At 38.0% G+C, this 20,207-nt stretch overlaps 1 protein-coding gene across 2 annotated transcripts in view; it reads right to left on the bottom strand.

The window, feature by feature from the left end:
• The window catches only part of LOC131067523 (tRNA (guanine(26)-N(2))-dimethyltransferase), a 79,055-nt gene that overhangs the window by 43,179 nt on the left and 15,669 nt on the right, over positions 1–20,207 (bottom strand). Inside the window, exons 2-5 of one of the 2 annotated variants that reach the window (XM_058002556.2) lie at positions 10,878–11,078; positions 10,610–10,709; positions 7,748–7,969; positions 7,572–7,634 (exon numbers count right to left, since the gene is read on the bottom strand). In XM_058002556.2, coding sequence (XP_057858539.2) covers positions 7,572–7,634; positions 7,748–7,969; positions 10,610–10,709; positions 10,878–11,078 — 586 coding nt within the window. The remainder of the gene's footprint in view (positions 1–7,571; positions 7,635–7,747; positions 7,970–10,609; positions 10,710–10,877; positions 11,079–20,207) is intronic. The other variant, XM_058002557.2, reaches the window with a different exon arrangement.

Below are 20,207 nucleotides of genomic sequence, written 5' to 3'. Positions count from 1 at the left end.
TCAATGTCATACTCTTGAATGGCAGTGACCCACTTGCCTCTTCTTTCTCCCAATTCATTCTGCATCAACAAGGTTGTCACTATGGCATCGAGAACTATAGCATGCACCTTGCTTCTCAGAAGATAATGTCTAAATTTCTTAATAGCTTTTACCAAAGCATAAGCTTGCTTTTCAACATTCAAATACCTCAACTCTACATCCTTCAATGGTGTGCTCATAAATGCAATTGGATGCTCATCCTTTTCATCTGTTCTCTGAGTGAGAATTGTTGCACATGTATGTTTTGAAGCAAAGGAATACAAGAAGGGTCTGGAATAATCAAGGCTAACAAGAATAGGGGCATCCACAATGGCTTTCTTGATCTCTTAAAATGCTTTCCTTGTTGTAGGTGTCCAATCTATCTTTGCTCCCTTCTTCAACATGTCATTCAATGGCTTTACAATCTCAAAAAATCCAGTAATAAACTTCCTCACAAAGTTAATCTTGCCAAAGAACGACTCAACTCTTTTTGACTTGCAGGCAAGCCAATCCTTGAAATAGCCTCAATGTGGTCAGGATCAATTGAAATGCCATTTTCTAAAATCACGTGTCCTAAGAGCTTTCCTTTAGTGACACCAAACACGCATTTCTTGGGATTGAAAGATATCTCATACCTTCTACATCTCTAAATAATCTTTCTCAAATCATCAATATGATCTTCCCTTCTCTTGGAAAACACAGTAAGATCATCCATATATATACTTATGCATTTTCCAACTAAGTCACAGAAAGCAATATTTATTGCCCTCTGGAAGGTGGCTCCTGCATTGATCAAGCCAAACGGCATTCTTCTATAGGCAAATGTGCCCCACTTGGTGGTGAAAGAGGTCTTCAATCTGTCTTCTTCTTCCACCATTACTTGATTGTACCCTGAGTAGCCATCTAGAAATGACATCATTTGTGAACCATTAATAATTTGCAGCACTTCATCCAGTGATGGTAACGGGTAGTTATCTTTCTCTAAAGCTCTATTTAGGTTCTGGAATTCTACATATAATCTTATCTCTCCATTTTTCTTTCTTACCGAAACTAGATTGGCAACCCATGCCAAGTGCCTGACTAGAAAGATAATCCTTGCTAAGAGTAACTTCTTAACTTCTTGATATATCAATGGTTCCAACAACGGATTAACTGGTCTCTACCTTTGTCGGAAAGGCTTACTTCCTAGCTAGAGTGGGATTGTGTGTGTGAAGAGAGAGGTGTCATAAGTTTTTAAGTCTTCGTATCCCCATGCAATAACATCTGAGAATTCTCTCATGTTCTTTAGGATACCTTCCTTCTCCTCTGGTGTACAAACCTTTCCAATGAAAATACTTAACTTGCTCATTTGTTCCCAAGTTCACGGCTTCACACCTACTCCCTTCAGTTGTTTGATTTCTACTCGGTTTGTCGGGATCAAAGATTCTTTCTAGCTCAATCATTCCTCGAGGAATGGTATTCATTTTCAAGCTCTTGATCCCTTCAACATCAAACTCAGCTTCTAATTACTCATCTATGATCTAAGTGGCAAACACATCTAAATTTGTGAGAAAGTCCAGAATATGCTTGTTGTCCTCAAATACTTGGAAATTAGTAATATTATCAAGTACAAAGGGAATTGAAGTCAATTCCGTAGTGAATTTTTTCAAGCCTTCCATGGCAAGTGGTTCCAACGAACTAGCTGCATGTGCCAATGCATTCACTGTCTGATTCCTGGATCGGTACACTGGCTTAATGTTGAGTGCATCAAAGCTTTCAATGAGGTCCCGCACTTTGTTGCGGTAGCAGCTTAGTCTTCTATCATGGCAAGCATACAACTTCCTTACTTGCCTAATAACAATTTCAGAATCCCCGAACACATGCAAGATTTTTGCACCAATCTGGATAGCAAGCAGCAGTCCATGAACAAGCAATTCTTATTCAGCGACATGGTTGGTGCATGGAAATTGCAGCCTGTGCGCAACCAAGTAGGTTTCTCCAGTTGAATTGATCAATTCGAGCCCAGCTCCATTTCCTTTCTTCGATTTTGATCCATTAAATCGCAGTGTCCATATTTGATCAGTTGTTTGAGTATCAAAGGTCTAAGTTTGTAACTCTGCAGCTTCTTTCTACCATTCTTCTTGGAAACCTTCAATTCTTCCATGTTCAACTTCTAGCATTATCTTCTTGGAAGGATTTCCAGCACTACTAGTTTTTGCGATATTCTCCATTGCTAGGGCTTGTGGAACCATTTTGGACACTTGCTCTATGGCAATCTTCCACATTCCACACAAGAATTCTGAATGGAAAGCGTTGCGAATTCTACACCAATTGGGTAATAATAGGTCTTGGACACATGTGCCTTTACCCAATTCAATTTCTTGTTTACCACTTTCCACGACAAAATCCTTGAAACTTTCAAACATGTCTTCACTTCCACCTGGTTGTGCATCTTGATCGTCTTCTATAAGTATTTCTATAAAGTCAAGTGTTTCTTCCATTTGTTCTCCTTTAGTTGTACCATGCAACATCAGGATTTCTTCTACCTTGGGCTTGTATGAACCCAAATCTATCTCTAGGAACATAATTACATTTCCTTCGCCATATTTAGTGATCATCAGTCGGAGTCTACGTGTGCTTTCAATCTTATTTGATTCGGGACTCCTTTCCAAGGCAACCACATGTGAGAGAAGTCAATAAATATATATCCATTCAATTTCCTTGACTAGTCTCTACTCAGGAGCATCTTGTACCCGTCTAGTATGTCAATGATTAAAATATCAATGCAACTCTGAATCCTCAGGTCAGTTGCTAGTTGCATGTGAATGTTGTTCAGTTCTCCTACAACTAATACTTTTGTCTTGTCTAGTTGGGTGACCTTATTGTTGGTCTAAATAGGCATCCATCCCAACCTTCTACACACGGCCAAAGGCATCACATTGCTTGAAGCACTAGAATCTATCAAGCAGTTGTGTAGGAGTTCGCCAAAGATTCTAATAGATACCAAGAAAGGCGGAGGTTCATCCCTTCCTTGATATAAGACTGTGGGCCTTCTTCTTTGGTCGCTTGTGTTATTGACCTCTTGACTTCTTGTCTCTTGCTGAGCTTCATTGTTTCCAAGTTGTTCTTGAATGATACTGGTAAAAGCTTGATTCACAGGCACACCGGCGCTCTTGACTGTTTCTTTCTTTTTTTGTTGCAGGATCACTCTGTGGCGCATATTCCTTTGTTGCAGCATTCTGTTCTTTTGAAGCATCAGGCGAACTCTTGGACCACATTTGTATTCTGCGCCTGATTGGGCTGGGAATTATTAGGCGCATTCCTCTGAATATTCAACGAGCTTTGAGGAATACTCCTCATCATATTAGCATCATTCAAGATTCCTAATAGGGTATCCTAGATCTCCAAAATTCTCATCAATTCGAACAGAGATAAGCTCACTTTTATCTTTTTAAACTCTTCTAACACATAGGAGCTTAACCTTTTGAATTCCTCCCTAGGAGGATTCTCCTGTTGTCTTCGCCCCACTTGCCAAACAAATGGTTGTCCTCTTTCACTCTGCAGGACAGTCTATTGTCTATACTCCGGTGAATCCCTTGGAAGACTTGGAACATTGCTTGCATTTGTATTTGGGGGAGTTGAAAAATTATTTGGAGAAATTGATGTAGTCAATGGGTCATGATTCCAGTAATTCCTTTGGTAAGCTCTCGGATTAATGCTTGATCGTATCCTGATGTCTAAGGATTTTCAGGAGCTTCAAAATTCTTCATTTCTCTTCTAAATATGTCAGCAGCTACATGGAATTCACAGCATTGTAATTCAGAGTGTTGATATGTGTTATGAAGTCTACACCATCCTAACAAGGCGGCTTTTGCAAGGAAAATTGTCTGTCGGCCAGTTCTCAAAGGGTGGTGGATTATCTAGTGGTGAAGTTACACCTCCATTGTTTGGTGTTATATTCCATGATCTCTTATGGAATCCTTGATTGTTACTTCGAAAACCATTTTTATTTTCTTGATGTCCTGAATTGTGCCCTTGATAGTTTCTTGAGGATTGGGAGGATTATTTTGATATCCTTTGTTGGCACTTGATGTGCCTGATAATTCCTTTGCATACTCTACATCTAGCTATTTTGATTTCTAAGGTAAGTAACCTCAGTTGACTTATTTCCACGTCGAAATAATCTTTGATTCTGGAAGAAATCCTCTTTGCTCATTTTCAATCTATGCCTGCCAGGCGGTATTTGCAGTATTGTTGGATTCTACCATTCCAGCAAAATAAAATAATAAACATTAGATTCTTAATAAAGAAATTCAATAAACCCATTCAAGGAAGGAAATCCATGCTGTAATTCCAAACTTGGAATAAAATAAAACCTCCACGAACGAGAACTTTTGGAAAATGATAAAACTTCACTTCTGACTTTTCTCCACTTCTCTCTAGCTTTGAATTTCTCCAATAACCGTTGTGAGAAATGAATTCCAATTCACCGTTTAAATATAAGTCTCCCACTAAGCTGTTAAGTTGGCGAGGGGTTAAAATTGGCGGTTGCAATAAAATGCGTCATGTTTCCTTTGACAAATCGCCATACAAGTGGAGCCCGTCGTCATCTTGAATTCAAAAATGGAAACTTCTATTATTTTCCGAGTTGTGTGTCATAGATGAGGAATATTCTCTTTGCATGTTGCCAACTCATTTATTACGAAAAATCTTTCCAGTTTGGTCACACAAAGATATTTTGAAAGATTTTCCTTCCTTGAAAGAATTTTAACAAATTTGTCCACCTCTGAAGGAATCTTGTACGTCTAGAATTCTAGGAGAGAGAAAATCTTCCTAGAGAGATTTTTAACCTGAAGGAATTATTTTTTGTGTTCTCGTGCACATCTCGTCATGAAGGTGGATTTTTCCATCACCTAACCATTTTTCCATCACCTAACCATTTTTCCATGTCTGAAGAATTTTACCTTGTTTGGAGTTTTGAGAGTCACTTAGCCAAATTTTCACATCTTGGAAATTTTTTTCAATCTTGAGCGCATTTCCACCTTGAGGAAGGAATTTTGAATTTTGAACTCTTCTAAATTTTTTCCCCTTGCTTTGAATTCCATGTTCTGTTTTACCCTTGGGTGCATTTGAGCACTAGAGCAATTTCGAGAAATCGAATAATTCCTCCTTGCCTTCATTTTGGCGCCCAGGTCTAGCTTGGAGTGCATTTCTTCAATGTGTAAGGAACTTTGGAAATTTTGGAATTTTCCTCCTTATCATGTGTTTTGCGCCCACCTACTTGGTTGGAGCGCATTTCAAGAGGAATGAAGGAATTTTGGTTGTGTTTGAAAAATCCTCCCTTGCTTCACTTTGGCACCCTACCTTTGTCTTGAGCGCATTTTCCATAAGGTGAAGGAATTCTTGGCGTGGAGGGAAATTCCTCCTCACCCCTATTTTGGCACCCACTTCTCATCTTGACCTCATTTTAGCACCCAAACCTCTTCTAGAGCGCATTTTGGTAGATGTGAAGGATTTGAGGAGTTTTGGAAATCCCTCTTCAGCATGCATTTGGCGCCCATCCCCATTTGGAGCGCATTTTGACCAAGATGAAGGAAATTTTGGTGAAGGAGAAAATTCCTCTTTGCCTTATGCTTTGAGTTCGTCATCTAGACTTGGATGCCATTTTTTTATTTGAGAAAGATTTCTTACCAAAGGAACACTTTCTTGCCTTTGGATAGATTTTTCCTGCTTTATTCAATTTAAGAAAGAAGTTTTCGGATTTGGAACTTGGATTTTTAGGAATGCTCTACCATTAGTGTCCTGCCAACTATCTGAGATAGACCTGCCAAAAATAGACTTACTAAAAATAGTAAGTACTTCCAAACATCAAATTAGGGCAAACCGAGACAGGGCAAAACTTACTAAAAATAGTAAGTTTGTTTAAACGCAAAATTAGGCCAATCCGGGACGCAGTTAAACTTACTAAAAATAGTAAGAGCTAGAAATTCGCTCAAATTTCACTGGTAGCTTCCTTGAAGGGTCTCGACTTCATTGCTTCGTTCAAATTTTCCAAAACCCTAAGAAAATGACCTCAAATCTAAGTCTGAAAGGCAAAAGCCCTAAAATAGACAAAACAATCTCCAAACTTAGTCAAATTCGCTCAAAACACTTGCAGACTTGATCAAAATTTGTCAAAATATTTGCAGACCTGGGGAGACCGAAGGGATTGCTGCGAAAAGACCCAAAGGACCAAAACCAAAAGACCCATTGGACCTAAAATGTAGAGGGTCCCCATTTGTAATGGGTTGATGTGTGATTAGGTCACGACAATTGTGAATATGCAGAGATTTGCAACAAGGGATATGTATTATGTAGATTTTTATGATCATGATTCATAATTGGCCTATTAGTTGCTTAGACTTATAGTTTGATGGGGGTTTGGGGGCAACACCAAAATAAGGTTGAGGGTAGCACCCCTCATAGGGACTGGAAGCAACACCATCAGTAAGATCAAGGGGTAGTGCCCTTTGTGGGGATCTGGGGGCAACACCCCTTGTGGGGTTGAGGGACAATACCCCAAATGAAGACCTTCAAAACCACACAAACCTTTATTGCACACACCATTTTCATACTTCTTTTTAAATCCTAGATGGGCATTTCATGAACCAAAAAAGATTGAAATTTTATGAGCTTAAAAAAAACAAAATAAAATGTTTTTGTCTTAGGCCCAGACTTGCCTAGACTTAGCAAGTCTAATGAGTCCATAGACTTGGCGAGTCTAGGAAAGACTTGGCCGAGTTTGAGTCTGTGTCTGGGTCCCCCAAATTTGTCGATCCTCGAACTCGCCAAGTTTTGGTGAGTTTGGGCAAGTCTTGTTACACTAGATAATTCTTGATTGAAATCAATCGTTGTTAATGCAACAATATTCAGCCTAGTGAACAAGTTAATGCAGCTATAAGAATGTCTAACAAGCCATAGATGTGAAAATAGAATGCTTTCACCCTATAATAAGGTTTTTATTGGATTTTATAATGCCATACAATGAGATGGTCTTGTTTCCATTCTTTAGACTTTTCCAGAAGCAATTTAAACACCTAATTAGTGACTTAACTTATTAGTCTAGGCCTGCTTAGGTTTGTAACAAATAAATTGAACATGACATTGAGCACATCAGCCAGTATGCTGAATATCCTGTCAGTCCATAAATTAAGCCTTTCCCACACTCCCTAGGAAAACAAGTCGTCACTATATAGCATCTTCTCAATTCTTCTACTTTAAATAGTTATTTCTCCAATATGAGCTGCAGCTGCACCTACCATCTTGATTATCAGGTTACAGATGAAATAATATTCTCATCTGGGGGAAAAGCCACCATCGGTACTTATGTAAGCAATGCCATTTTCTTTGTTATTAATAAAACTATATATTTCTCATTCTCCATTTCATATCGTTATGATATAACTGTGATATGCATGATATCACAATTATTGTCTAATAGCATAGAAAAAAATTCACTTCAATTTTGCTCATCTTAACATACAGTTTGTGGACTTCCTAGGATATCAGCACAAAGATTTCAAAAGATCACATACCTTCTTTAAATTATCAATCAATACATCCCTACGAGGACTATTTATTTTTCCTCGACGTGCTATCTGCAAGATATTCATGTCTGTTAACACTAAAATTTTGGAATAAGGTTTGAATTAAAGATTTATCTGCATGAGAAAAGAATTATTAATCACCCCAGTACTCAAAGATGACATACCTCATCTAGTTTAATGTACCCGAATGGTAACCCTGGAGTGCTTTCTTCTAACATAATTGTAAGTAGTTTTTTCAAGTCTGCATTTTTACCAGTGGAGGAACATTTTTCTTTCATTGTCCAGCCCCATTCCTCTGCTAATTCTAACATTTCATGAATCTCGATGCCACTGTGAAGAGGTCCGATCCACAAGGGCCCCGAAACAACCAACGAGTGTGACTTATCCTTCATTGAGAAGACAATTAAAAAATTGTTAGGGAAATAACACAGGTGACAGACTCAGAAAACCAGTTCAAAAACAGCAGTTTTACAGAACATTAAAATCTAGTTATATTTCTCCAAGAAGAGCCACACCAGATAGCATATTTTTCCATGCGCATTCCCAACCAGATGAACTCAACTGGAATAATGCAAAGGATGGTAGTCACTCCATTAGCAAAGGCTATAATATTACAGAAGGACAAAGGCTTCTAGAATTCAAGGCATTTCCATTTCAGAACATACAATAGAATGTTGAACTCCAAAATGGTGGCACTTTCTGCTGGATAGGCAACCAAGTAAGATCCTTTTTCTAAGGGATTCCAAGGTCCCTTTAGTTGTTCGCTATGTGAGAATGCTGAAGAAATTCGTGACCATTTAGTGCTTCCTTGTGAGTACTCTGGTTAGATTTGGATATGACTCTGCGAAACTCAAATAATAGATGTGTCCTATCAATGTTAGCTGTTTCAGAGACCAGTTCTCAAAACCAATAATCTAAATATATGGTTGATTAAGGCCTCACTGATATGCCATTTGGTTGGAGAACTATGGGAGAATCTTTCAAGATATTAGAACATACCCAGGTCATTGTAAAAAATTATAAACCAGAGCTAATGAAAGTATACTCGCCATAGGAAAAATGCACTTTTTCCAAAGGGTCATCCCATCTTTCTCACTTGACAAGCTTAATGAAATTGGTAGAAAAGGTAAGTGTCAACAAGTTTGTGAGAGGACCCCACCATGTCGTTCTCCTTGGATAAAATCATATTTAGATGAGGCTACTAACAAGGCTGGTGCTAGTGACATATTCAGAAAACTATGAGGCCAATAAGTTGCAGCATTTTGGAGATACTGAGGTAACAAGTCTAATAACCAGGAAGAGGGAAGAAAGGTATTCAGAGGATTTCAGATTGAAAAATAGCAGAGCTGGCTATACTTGGCAATAGAGAGCAGATCTGTTATATTGATTATAGTAATTACTAAAAGTTGGGCCAGGAAAACTTTCAGAAATGCAAACAATCAGGTCTATACAACACATCAGAAAGGGTGGAAATATGGTTTCTGACAAAGTGGCAAACCTATCGGTTGAGTTGCTGAGCTTCTGAAATCCCTAATCTTCTTAACAACTCTTCACGTATTCCTATGATTGCCAAGAAGACACTCTAAGGATCTAAGGAAGAAGCTCTCAAAAGACTGGGAACTTTGAGGCTGATAAAGTCCAACAATCCATTGCAGGTGCATCCAAAAAGGTTGTCTTTTATTCTCTATTGGTGACATTGATAAAGTTTATTTAGACCTGATTAATCATGTCAAATCAAAGCATCTTGGAGAGAAGGGAGCCACTACATGTGTCCAACAGGGTGATGACTGGAAAGGTCCTCATAATCTAGATGAGGGCAATGACTTCGCGTGTTAAAGAGCAAAAATTACTAAAAGAGATGAGCACCAACCTCTTCTGTGCTTTGGCGTCATGAAAGCCTGAGTGAATCTGCTTCTATTGATGTAGTGCTAATTAATGGAGGATGCAGAACACTCAAAACCTCGATTGAATATGATAAAGGTGGCCCCAGTAATTGTGTTGAGCTGCTGCTCATAGATCAGCCAGGACTCAAATCTAGGACCTTCTATTTTCTGTTGGAGTACTCTACTGCTGATCTTCTGGTCCATTTGTGACCAGTCCATCGCTGGTTCAAGTGTGGCTTATTTCCAGCACTTCTGTAAGCCACAATGCAGGTGCTTGGGGGTCCTAGTCTATCCTGACTCTGATACCTCATGGACCAGCTAGGACTTGAACCTAGAACCTTCAGTTTGCTGCTGAGTGCTCTATCACTGAACTACTGACCTCTTTGTGGCCAGTCCATCGTTGGTCCAGCCGTGACTTATTTCCAACAAATTGGAGTATAAATTATAATTGATGCTGTTAAACTCTAACAATACCCTGGCAATACATGAGGAAATCTGGCAGCAGGAAGGAAACTGTTCTCCAGGTACAAGGTAGAATTTCATAGTATTCATACTCTTCCCTCATCCTGATGAAAGCGGTGTCAATATATCCTTACGATAGCCTGCACCTGAACAAGGCCATTAGCTATTGTGCTGGACTGTTTCTTGTCACTGGCGATTAGTAGGCTTATCTTCCACCTAGGTTTTATTTTTACAGTTCATTATAGATGGTTTACAATGATACTCCCCTATGTGATTCTGGGAAAACACTGATTAGATGATGTCTAATATGTCAAATGTGTCTGACAGTAGCCGGTTTGGTGTATCAGACTGGCGTATTAGACTCTTTTAAGATAAAGAAAATCCATATTGACTATGTTAAATTTTCATCACTTATCATCTTTTTCGACTTCTCTTTAAGAAGCATTTAGGATGGTTGACTCCTATGGCTTGGCTGATTTGGACCTTCGGTGATTTGATTCAATTCTTTAATGTTACAGAGCTGGAGGTTACCTTTTTTTGATATACCAATCAAGAAAAATATATACTTTATTAAATATATTTCTAATCCAGCATGAACATCTATTATTGGCTATATTGTTCCAAACATAGCATTCTTGTACAACAGTCTTCTAGTAGCATTGGATGAGCAAAAGAATCCACCTTTCTTTCAGAGCAAGGGCAAAAAATTTGACCCATATTTTCCCAAGAAAATGCATGTGAATCTCCACAAATCCTGCAATAGCTGATGAATCCATAATGTCTGCAACAATAAATAGAACCTGAACATTATCTTTTACCAAGTAGACTTCCAAATCGCTACGAGAAAACACAGTCCTTCCATCACCTCAAAGTAAAAAATGTGTAACAAGATAAATTAGAGAGAAAATGAAGCCAACGGAACACAAGAAAATGAAGTTTAGTATGGTACCTATTTTTCAGAGGCTTTCCATGAGCCACTTGAAGCATTACTCTGAATACTGGTCCATGATAGGAAAACAATGAAAATACAGGCCTTGCATTCATGTTCCTTGTAGCAGCTTCTCGCACAGCTCCTCCTATCAGCATACGCAAACCAATCTCGTTGGCATATGGCATGGGCCTTATAAAGGCCCCATATGAGGTCAACGCACTGATACAGTGAAATTACAATTACTATTAGAGATAATATTTTTAGCCAACAATGTTTCTGAGAGATATGGTTCTTTCATTCCAAAACCAGTAATATAAGAATTAATTTGCAAGTACTGGTACGAACAAAAGTTTGCAGTTACAAAAGGTTCAATTCTAAATTCTTCTTAAAATATGCCAACAAAAACTATTTTTTTATCCAATCCATTACTTGGGAAGCCATTGCAGATAGCAATTTTCTAAGAAAACCTTACACACTTGTTGATACATAAGGGGTTTATTTATTTAATAAATCAGTGATATATGATGTGTATTTCCCAAACTCACCGCGAGTCGTGTGAGTTATCCGAGTCGCCGAGCCGAGCAGACCTCGCCGAGTTTTTATGACTCGGCCCGAGTCATGGAATATGATATATAATTTCATATTTATATAATTGTAAAAGTATATAATTTCAAGATTTTGCCGAGTCATTGCCGAGTTGTAGCCGAGTCACGAGTCGAGTTGGCCTTGCCGAGTACGAGCCGAGTCCAAGTCTGGGAACTTTGGTATTTGGTTTTGATACTCTTGTGTATATTAGTATAATAAATATATTTCTCTATCATGTATATTATACATTTTTTATATATATTCTTTATTATTTCTATTCTATTAGTCAAGAGCATTGTTCATATCCACATCTAATTTAAAATCAGTTTTGATTGTCATTTCATGCGTTAACATTCAGCACAAAAAATTCTAAATGGGTTGCAATCACTGTCACTGTGCATAAAACTTTGATTCAAAAAATACTTATACATGTCAACCCCAAAACCCTTGCCATACCAACTCCAAGAGTAAATCCCTTAATAATAAATATATCAATTATAATATATATATTAATCTAAAATAGAATATAAGGGTTTTAAGGATACTCGATATCTTCCCGATAGGGTGGGGTATTGTCAAAATTTGTATAACAATTAATATTAATAAACTTGAGTAGGATTGTACTAAACTTCCATGAGACTTATCTGACCATTATTTATTTTATCAACTACACTTGAGTTCAAATTAAACAAGGCCCAGGATTACGGGATTTAACACAACACAAAACTCTAGTGTAGAAAAGAGATACCTTCAAGATTGTGTTAAAACTGACATAACGAATGGATTTCCTTTAGTTAATCTACATAAAATGATTTATAAAAGATTTGAGATGTCAATTATGAAAATTCCATCTCCTTTTGGACATGCTTCCCAACTCCAATGACTATTTGTCTTACACTAATTAAATTATCTCCTTTCCCTTTCATACTCAAACAATTTATTGAATCACAATTTTCATTATTTAGAATTTTTTTTTATATTAAAAATAGAGTACAAAATAGATATATTATAAGGAGCACTGCCCCGAAAGTTCAGACTGCTAACCCAAGAACATTCAGTTTACCAGCCCCCCAACCGAAACAAAACTGTTACATCATCGCCATTGTATCATCACACAAAACAGAGAATAACATGACCAACATAGATCCTGCCCAAAAAGGGACATATATAACTAAGAGCTGAGTCTCCATAGATTGGAAAAAACTGAAGGCTAAGTAACCACATCCTATCAAACTGGTAAGAGATAAGTTATACCCAAAGGGCCTTAGCATGGGTACTGTAGTCTGCATAGTCACAATTATAAGATCCAATTTGGAGGTTCGATTTCAATTTCAGGATCTGGATCTTTGACACTAGGCTGATCGTACTCCTTCTGTCCTCTCTTTGGTCTGGAAGTTTCTTCAGGGAGCTTCTAAATGTTGTCCTTGTCCATGTATACCTTGAGTAGTGCAAGTTCTTCATTTAGATTATTCCTTCCATTTGGTAAGAAGTGGGCAGACTTGATTTTTGTTCTATACAGGAGCGTTAGACCTTCATTTAGGAAAATCAAGAATCTTTCTTTTGGAATCTCCAGTGCCGCCAAGACCTGCAACATTATATTAATAAAAATGAGTTCACTAGTGAACTCAATAAGGCACCTCCTGTTGCCTTGAAAGATTTCTTCATTTCTCTTCTTCCAGATAAACCATAAAATCTCATTAGTCAGCACAAGCCAAAAAATCATTCAACTTAATTGGAAAAGCACTAATATAACCTGCCAAGATCTCAAACCAATTAAAGCCATCTTTGCAATCCCATCCAAAAAGATTACCCAAAAACAAGGACCACAAAGAATAGGCAAAATACAATCAAAAAAATAAACGTTCAAAGGACTCATAAACTTAACAAAACTCACAAGATCTGACCGGGCCACCATTAACCTCAAGAACATTACCAACAGCAAGTTTCTTAAGTAATAGCAACCATCTAAAACAGGCTTTCTTGGTTTCAACAGACTTGGACCAAATGTGAACTAACCTATTAGACCAAGTACTTTCACTCCAAATCAGGTTCCAAGACTTATTAATCCAGTCAATTTCATCCTTCATGCTATTAAGGATATTGCAAAGTTTCTTGACAGAAGTATTTTGAAACTGAGAACCATCACACCAATAGACAAATTTCAAGCAGTCCTCATCACAAATAGTAGCATTGTTAGAACCCATCTTCCTAATGGCCTTAATTAAAATAGAGTAAGTTCTTTTCTGAATTCCAGAGAGGATATACTCAACAGAAAGTTGTTACCAGCTGATCAAACCATTATCATCAAGGATGTCTTGATACACATTAATGCCCTTGGCACTCCACCCCTTAGCAGAGCATCCCTGATTGAGAGCCAGGGGTTTGTCTTGCCACATAAGAGTCCACCATATAGATCTGTATTTAACCATTAATGAAGAGCGGAGGAGAAAGCTTCAGTATTAAGAAGAAGATGCTCAACATTACTCCAAGCCTTCCAAATGTTGCTATACACTGCCAACCCAAAGACCTTGACACCAACGTTCCCAAACAAAATGCCATGCAAACGAAGATTACCCCAACATTTACCATTTTTTGGTTGAGATAATTGTAAATTGTTCCTTATCAGACTTTTCCAGGGTTCATTCCCAACACAAGCTTTGACTATCCATTTAGTGGCCAAGGCAATGCCTTGCAATTTCAGATCTTTAAGACCTAAACCACCCAAGTTTTTAGGAAGGCAACACCACTTCTAGTTAACAACATGTTTTTTCTTATTACCCAAACCATCAGACCACAGGAAATCTCTTAGGATCCTTTGCAACTTGTCAAACTGACAGTTTGAAAATAGCCAAGTAGAGGAAAAGTAGATAGCATGAGATGCCAAGACCTTTTGCACCACTTGAATTCTACTAACAAGGGAAAGGAGGTGGGTCTTCCATTTATGATGCTAATGCTCAATCTTGAGGAAAAGCCACTCCCACATCACTTTTAAGTTGAGAGAAAGAGCAAAAGGATACCCAGGTAACAAACCACCTGATTATGGCCCAGCCACTGCCACTCCTGATTAGTCAACCAGTCAAGAGGGGACTGGTTCCAACTGAGAATTGAGGATTTAGCACTAGAGATCTTAGCACCAAAGGCATTACAGAAAATATCCAATCTATGAAGCACATTCTCAAAGCTTTCCTTATTCATCTGAAGGAAAAAGGCAGTATCATCAGCAAAGAGAGCATTGAGAAGCTGAGAGTTCCAATTAGGAACGGCAATACCTTGAACAAGGGGTCTAGCCAATGAGGTTCTCAACACATGGTGAAGGGCATCAGCAGCAATCCCATATAAGGCTGGGGCAATGGGGCAGCCTTGTCTTATAGACCTCTGAAGAAGAACAGGGGCAGTGAGTTCTCCATTAATGTCAATTTAAGTGGACAAGTCTTTAAAGAGAATTCTAACCCATCTACAAAATTTAGGAGGAAACCCAAGAGCTACCATTATATCCATAACAAATGGCCATTCAATCCTGTCATATGCTTTTTCAAAATCAAGAAGGATCGTAACAACATTCTGATTAGTGTGTTTTGCCCAATGCATCCCTTCCCAACTGTTAATCAGATTTTCAAGAATGTATCTTCCTTTAATGAAACCAGTTTGAGTAACTAGCACCACTTTCCTTATAACACCAATAAGCCTAATGGCAAGGGTTTTAGCTAGAATTTTGTATGAAACATTCAGGAGAGTTATTAGCCTCCAATTCTTGATTAAAGTTTTGTCTACCCCTTTAGGAATGAGCTTGATAACTCCACTGTTAATATTCTCCCCAAGAATTCCTACCTTGAAAGTTGTAATGTCCCCACAATGAATAAGAATTTAATAGTAAATAACAATAATAAAATTAAATTCAAAAGAATAAAAATAAAATTTAAATTAAAATGTAAAAGAATTTAATTAAAATTTAATTAAGTTAATGAATGGTCAAAAGACATGGGATGAAAAGTTGTGTCTCCCTCAAATGTGAGATATAAAAGGGAGAAGAGAACCTCATTTGGGAGGGGGATAATTTGGAAATCAGAAGTGCAGATCTGATAGTGAAAGGTTGTGTCCCTTTCAAAGGGCATAAATAATGAAGAGTTGCACTCTTTCAAAGGGTGCTGAGGGTGAAAGGGTGTGTCTCTTGCTAAAGGGCACACATGATGAAGAGGTGTGACCTCTCCCTCACATTGAGAGATATAAAGGGAAGGAATCAAAAGCATCCAGTAACATGACCAAGAATCAGATGGATCAATAATAGATATTGGACATATATACGAAAAAATAAGAGGAGGAAAACTATACTGCGTGTAAATTGGGATTCCCACTTCAAATTAATCGAAGCTGGTGCTGCCACGCACAGAGGATTGTGGAAAGACTGAATTACGTGGAACACCATTAGGCAGAAAGGAAGGAATATTGCAAAGAGTTCTGGAAATAACCATCGGGTAGGACACATCCAACCTGTCACACATAAGTAAACAATGCATACACTCCAGTAATAGTCAATTAGCGGATTTGGTACTGACTTCCAGTAGATATTAAGGGTTATATTAATATATTATGTATATGTAGGTGTTACAGAATATGTGAACTATGCATTAGATTTAATAATTGAGGCCCCAGGGCATATTAGAATGATTTCTCACTACAGTTTGGGAAGAGCACTGGAGTTGGTAGTCAGTGGCAGCGAGGGGCTCATGTGATCAGAGACCCATGAGTCAAGTAGCCAGCCACCTGCTCCCTGCCAGCCTTCTCAAGCCTGAGAAATCATCTAAGTGACAGATGATTTAAGGCTTGGGAGGGAAGCAATGGGAGCCTACCCACCTAGCAAGGGGGTTGGAAGCAACCAGCCCTTGGATCTGGTAGTTTAGCAGTCCCTTGCTCTCTTCCGGCCTATGTTTTTTTATTATTTCTTGCTTACATGTTAGTGCTGATAATTTCTGCTAACCTGAATATGTATATGCAAGTGGACAGTGTATGTTTATACGTGCGATGGCAGGGTATACTTAATCCTGTTAATAGTCGCAGATTTAAGGTATGGGTTGTTTATACCTTGAGCTATTCTGTATTATAAATCATGTTTAGTAATTAAATATTCTAGTAATGATTAGGTGATGTTATATCTTCAACTTAAAGTTAGAAATGTTCCCTTAAATTAGAATTGGTGTATGATACAACCTTATTGAAAAGAGTTATCTCTGTTAATCCTAAATGGGGACATTACAAAAGTTGCATTATACACCCCTAGCAATTCTTCCCCAACCCAAGAGGAGGTGGCCTCGGAAAATTCTATATTGCTTATACACCCCTAGCATTATACACCTGGGGACTTCCCATTACTGAAAGATTTAATGGTTGAAATAATATCAGGCACAGTGATGTCTTTGTCAAGAAAACAAGTATCCTCATAAGAAACCTTATGGGGAATAGATTTCATGCAAAATTCTCAAGCTTTTTTGGAACTAGAATTGTCTTCAGAGGAGAACAGGGACTTAATGAAGGAGAAGAAGGCTTCCTTCATAAAGGCAGAGTCACTCGAGGTCACAATATCAATAGTAATAGGGCTAATTCTTTCCCTATCTTGTTTTTGCTTGATGATATTAAAGAAATATTTGGATCCCTTATCACCTACATGTAGCCATGTCATTCTAGCGCTCACCTTAGCACCCTAAAGCTGATAGTTTTGAATCTTTCTTCGTAAGGATTTTGTACTGACAAGTGTCTTCTCTATGATACCATTTCCATTATTCCTCTGAAGCTCTCCCTCTAGAGCAATCAATCTATTTTCGAGGATAAATTCTACAATTGCTTTCTTTTTTCTGACTATGGTGAAGAGGTTTCTCCATGGGGAGACAAGACAGACCCAATTTTGCAGTGGTGAGCCCTTATTGAGACTTTGAAATCAAAGTGGCCATTTTAATACCTCTCATGCAATCCGTGTCCTTTAGGAGTGAAGTGTTAAGTTTATAGCATGAGGAAGGAGGTCTCTTGGTCACAAGGGAGCTATCACCAATGACAATGGAGGCTTCAATAGGTTAATGATCTGACATGGTAGTGGTAAAAACTGAGACAGCTTTGCCTTTCTGATCTATCTTCAACTGAAAGGACCCCTCATTGACATAGAATTTATCCAATCTTGAGTAAATCCTTTTATTTTGATATTGATTATTACACCAAGTAAACCGGATATCATTAAACTGAGACTTAATATTTTCCAAAGGATCTTTCAGTCATAGATCTCTCTTAAGTTTGGACCAGAAGTAAAGTTCATTGCCCTTCCATAAACTATCTTTACCCCCACCTTATCTTCTTTGTGTTCCAACATATTCAAATCGCCAACTATGATCTAGTGAATTTTAGAAAGATTACTTGCTATCCATGCCCAAAGCTGGCATCTCTCGTTATAATCATTTGGGCCATAAATAGAACAAAGACCAAATATTTTAGAGTTATAGTCGAATTTGATCCAAACCAATCTATTACACAGAGAGATACCCCATTCAATAACAATTTTGGCCCATTGCTTGCTGACCAAAACAGTTGTGCCCCCTTTCCCTATATCATGCAAAGTAGAGAAAGCAGTAGCAGAATTCCATAGAAATTTGAGGATACAATCATTTTGAAACCAGCAACTTTAATCTCTTGAATGCATAAAATATCCATTTTAGGTCTATCATTACAAAAATCTCTAAGGAAGTATTCTCTACAATGGGATTCTAATCCCCTATCATTCCAACTGCTAATGTTCAAAATCATCAAGGATCAAGAGGTTGAGGAAGGGCCTTCTGATTTTTATATAACCTCTCAAAACACTGGGGGACTTTGTCATTTTTAACAGATTTGTCCTCCTTTTCAATCTTGTCATCTTTACCCTTTTTAGCTCCCCTTTTTTGTGAGTCGGATTTCTTAGTTCTTCCATTTGTTTTCTTTTCTTGTGAGTGTCCCCAATCTTGGAACCCCCCTGAGTGACTTGTTCTAGTTCAGATTCAAATGCTGAAAAAGGGGGTTAAAACGATTAAGAGTGGGAACCTCAGAAGCACGACTAATAGGAGGCCCCAAGGCCTTAGAATTGACAGTGTTTAGCAACAACTTATCTTGGCAAGAGGTTACACTCTGCCTCCTTGATTCCTCAACCCGAGCATTAATGGAGTCAAGTGTAATGTCCCTTTTTACCAGTCATGAATGAATAAATAAATGATTGATTTAATTATTATTTTACCAGAAATATTTCAAGGCAATTAATAGTTAATTAATTATATATCATTACGTGACTTTTCAAAGTGAAAGATTAAAATATTATTAAAGTCACTTTATGAACTAAATATTAGATTATTTTAATTTAATATTTATTATCGAATCAGTTGCCAATAAGTTATTATAAAAGGTGGTGGAAGAAAGGTTTGGCATTGGACCAGAAATATTTTATTGAAGAACATTAAAGAGCATTTTGCTTTCAAAGAAATGAGGATGGACATGTTGACGTGTTTTTTATGACAGCGTCTAACACAGGATAAAGTTGCCAAATAGTCACTTCACTCTCTCTTGATCAAAGTACGATTGCATGCTAAGATTGCAAGAAGTTCAAACAATCGACTCCAAGGTTCCTTTATGCTATGGACGTGACTCAGTTGGCTGATGTGATTGCTGGTAATCCAAGGGGCCTTGTGTTTGCATCATTCCTTCACATCTTTGTTGTGGCTGGAACTCCATCATCGGATATGGCAATTCTACGATGCTATTGCTTCGAACGGACTAAAATGAACTGAAAGTAACAGGGAAAGGGTTTAGAAGGATCTAAATCTACTCCTAAGGGCAGTGATAACAATGAATAGTGCTCTGGTGGACAAATTTCAAATAAACCAAGCTCTGCTTCGCCAAGATAAACTACAACTCCACAGGAACCAGTGCAGTCTTCTGAGGATGTTGGAGGATTTTCATATTGAGAAAAGTGCATCTGAATACCCAACACGGGGCAATCCAAACGACTATTCACAATTGAACTTAGCACAAATTTGGGGGTTCAGGCTAACTTTACACTGCAACTTACAATCAGCAAGATGCAAAAAGTATGAACCATGGAAATTCATCAAACACCATTACATTCTCCATTGGAATCAAAGCACTAAACTAATTCTAATCTAAGTGAGGAAGGTGAAACCATGCAAGCTTTAAAAAAATAACTTAAGTGGACACCATCAAAGAACAATGTTTCACTGTTATTATCTCAAAGCTTATCGCAACAATTTCATACAAAGCTCCCTGTCTTTACAAATGAGGGGGTCACCCCTTATATAGGCTTCGAGCCCTGGCTACATGCAAAACCCTAATTAGGGTTTGCCCTAAAGATTCCCCACTCAAGGTGCAACAAGGTGGGAATCTGCATTAAATAACCCATTATGCCCGCTTACAATAAATTTAAAAAGGGCCTAAAATAGCACCCATGATGATGATCATGCCCGGAATATAACTGACGTCGTCATAAATACCCATCACTTTCCAAGCGACGGCGACATGCAAAAAGAATCCGTCATAAATTCAACATGCAATGACCAGGTTGCCATTTGGTCAAATATTCCGGCAATGAATGCGCCACCATACTGCCATGCGTTCAATAGATCCTCGCCATGCAAATGGATTCTGCCGTCGTATATCCACTCCTACACATCTGGAATTGTTGGAGAGGGAAAATTCGATTCAGGAAGAATTTTCTTGAAGTCTCCTCAACTTTCCTTGCTT

Source organism: Cryptomeria japonica, chromosome 10 (assembly GCF_030272615.1).
Source record: "Cryptomeria japonica chromosome 10, Sugi_1.0, whole genome shotgun sequence".
NCBI lineage: Eukaryota > Viridiplantae > Streptophyta > Pinopsida > Cupressales > Cupressaceae > Cryptomeria > Cryptomeria japonica.
The sequence above is the reverse complement of the archived record's forward strand: the minus strand, read 5'-3'. Positions and strand labels throughout refer to the sequence as shown.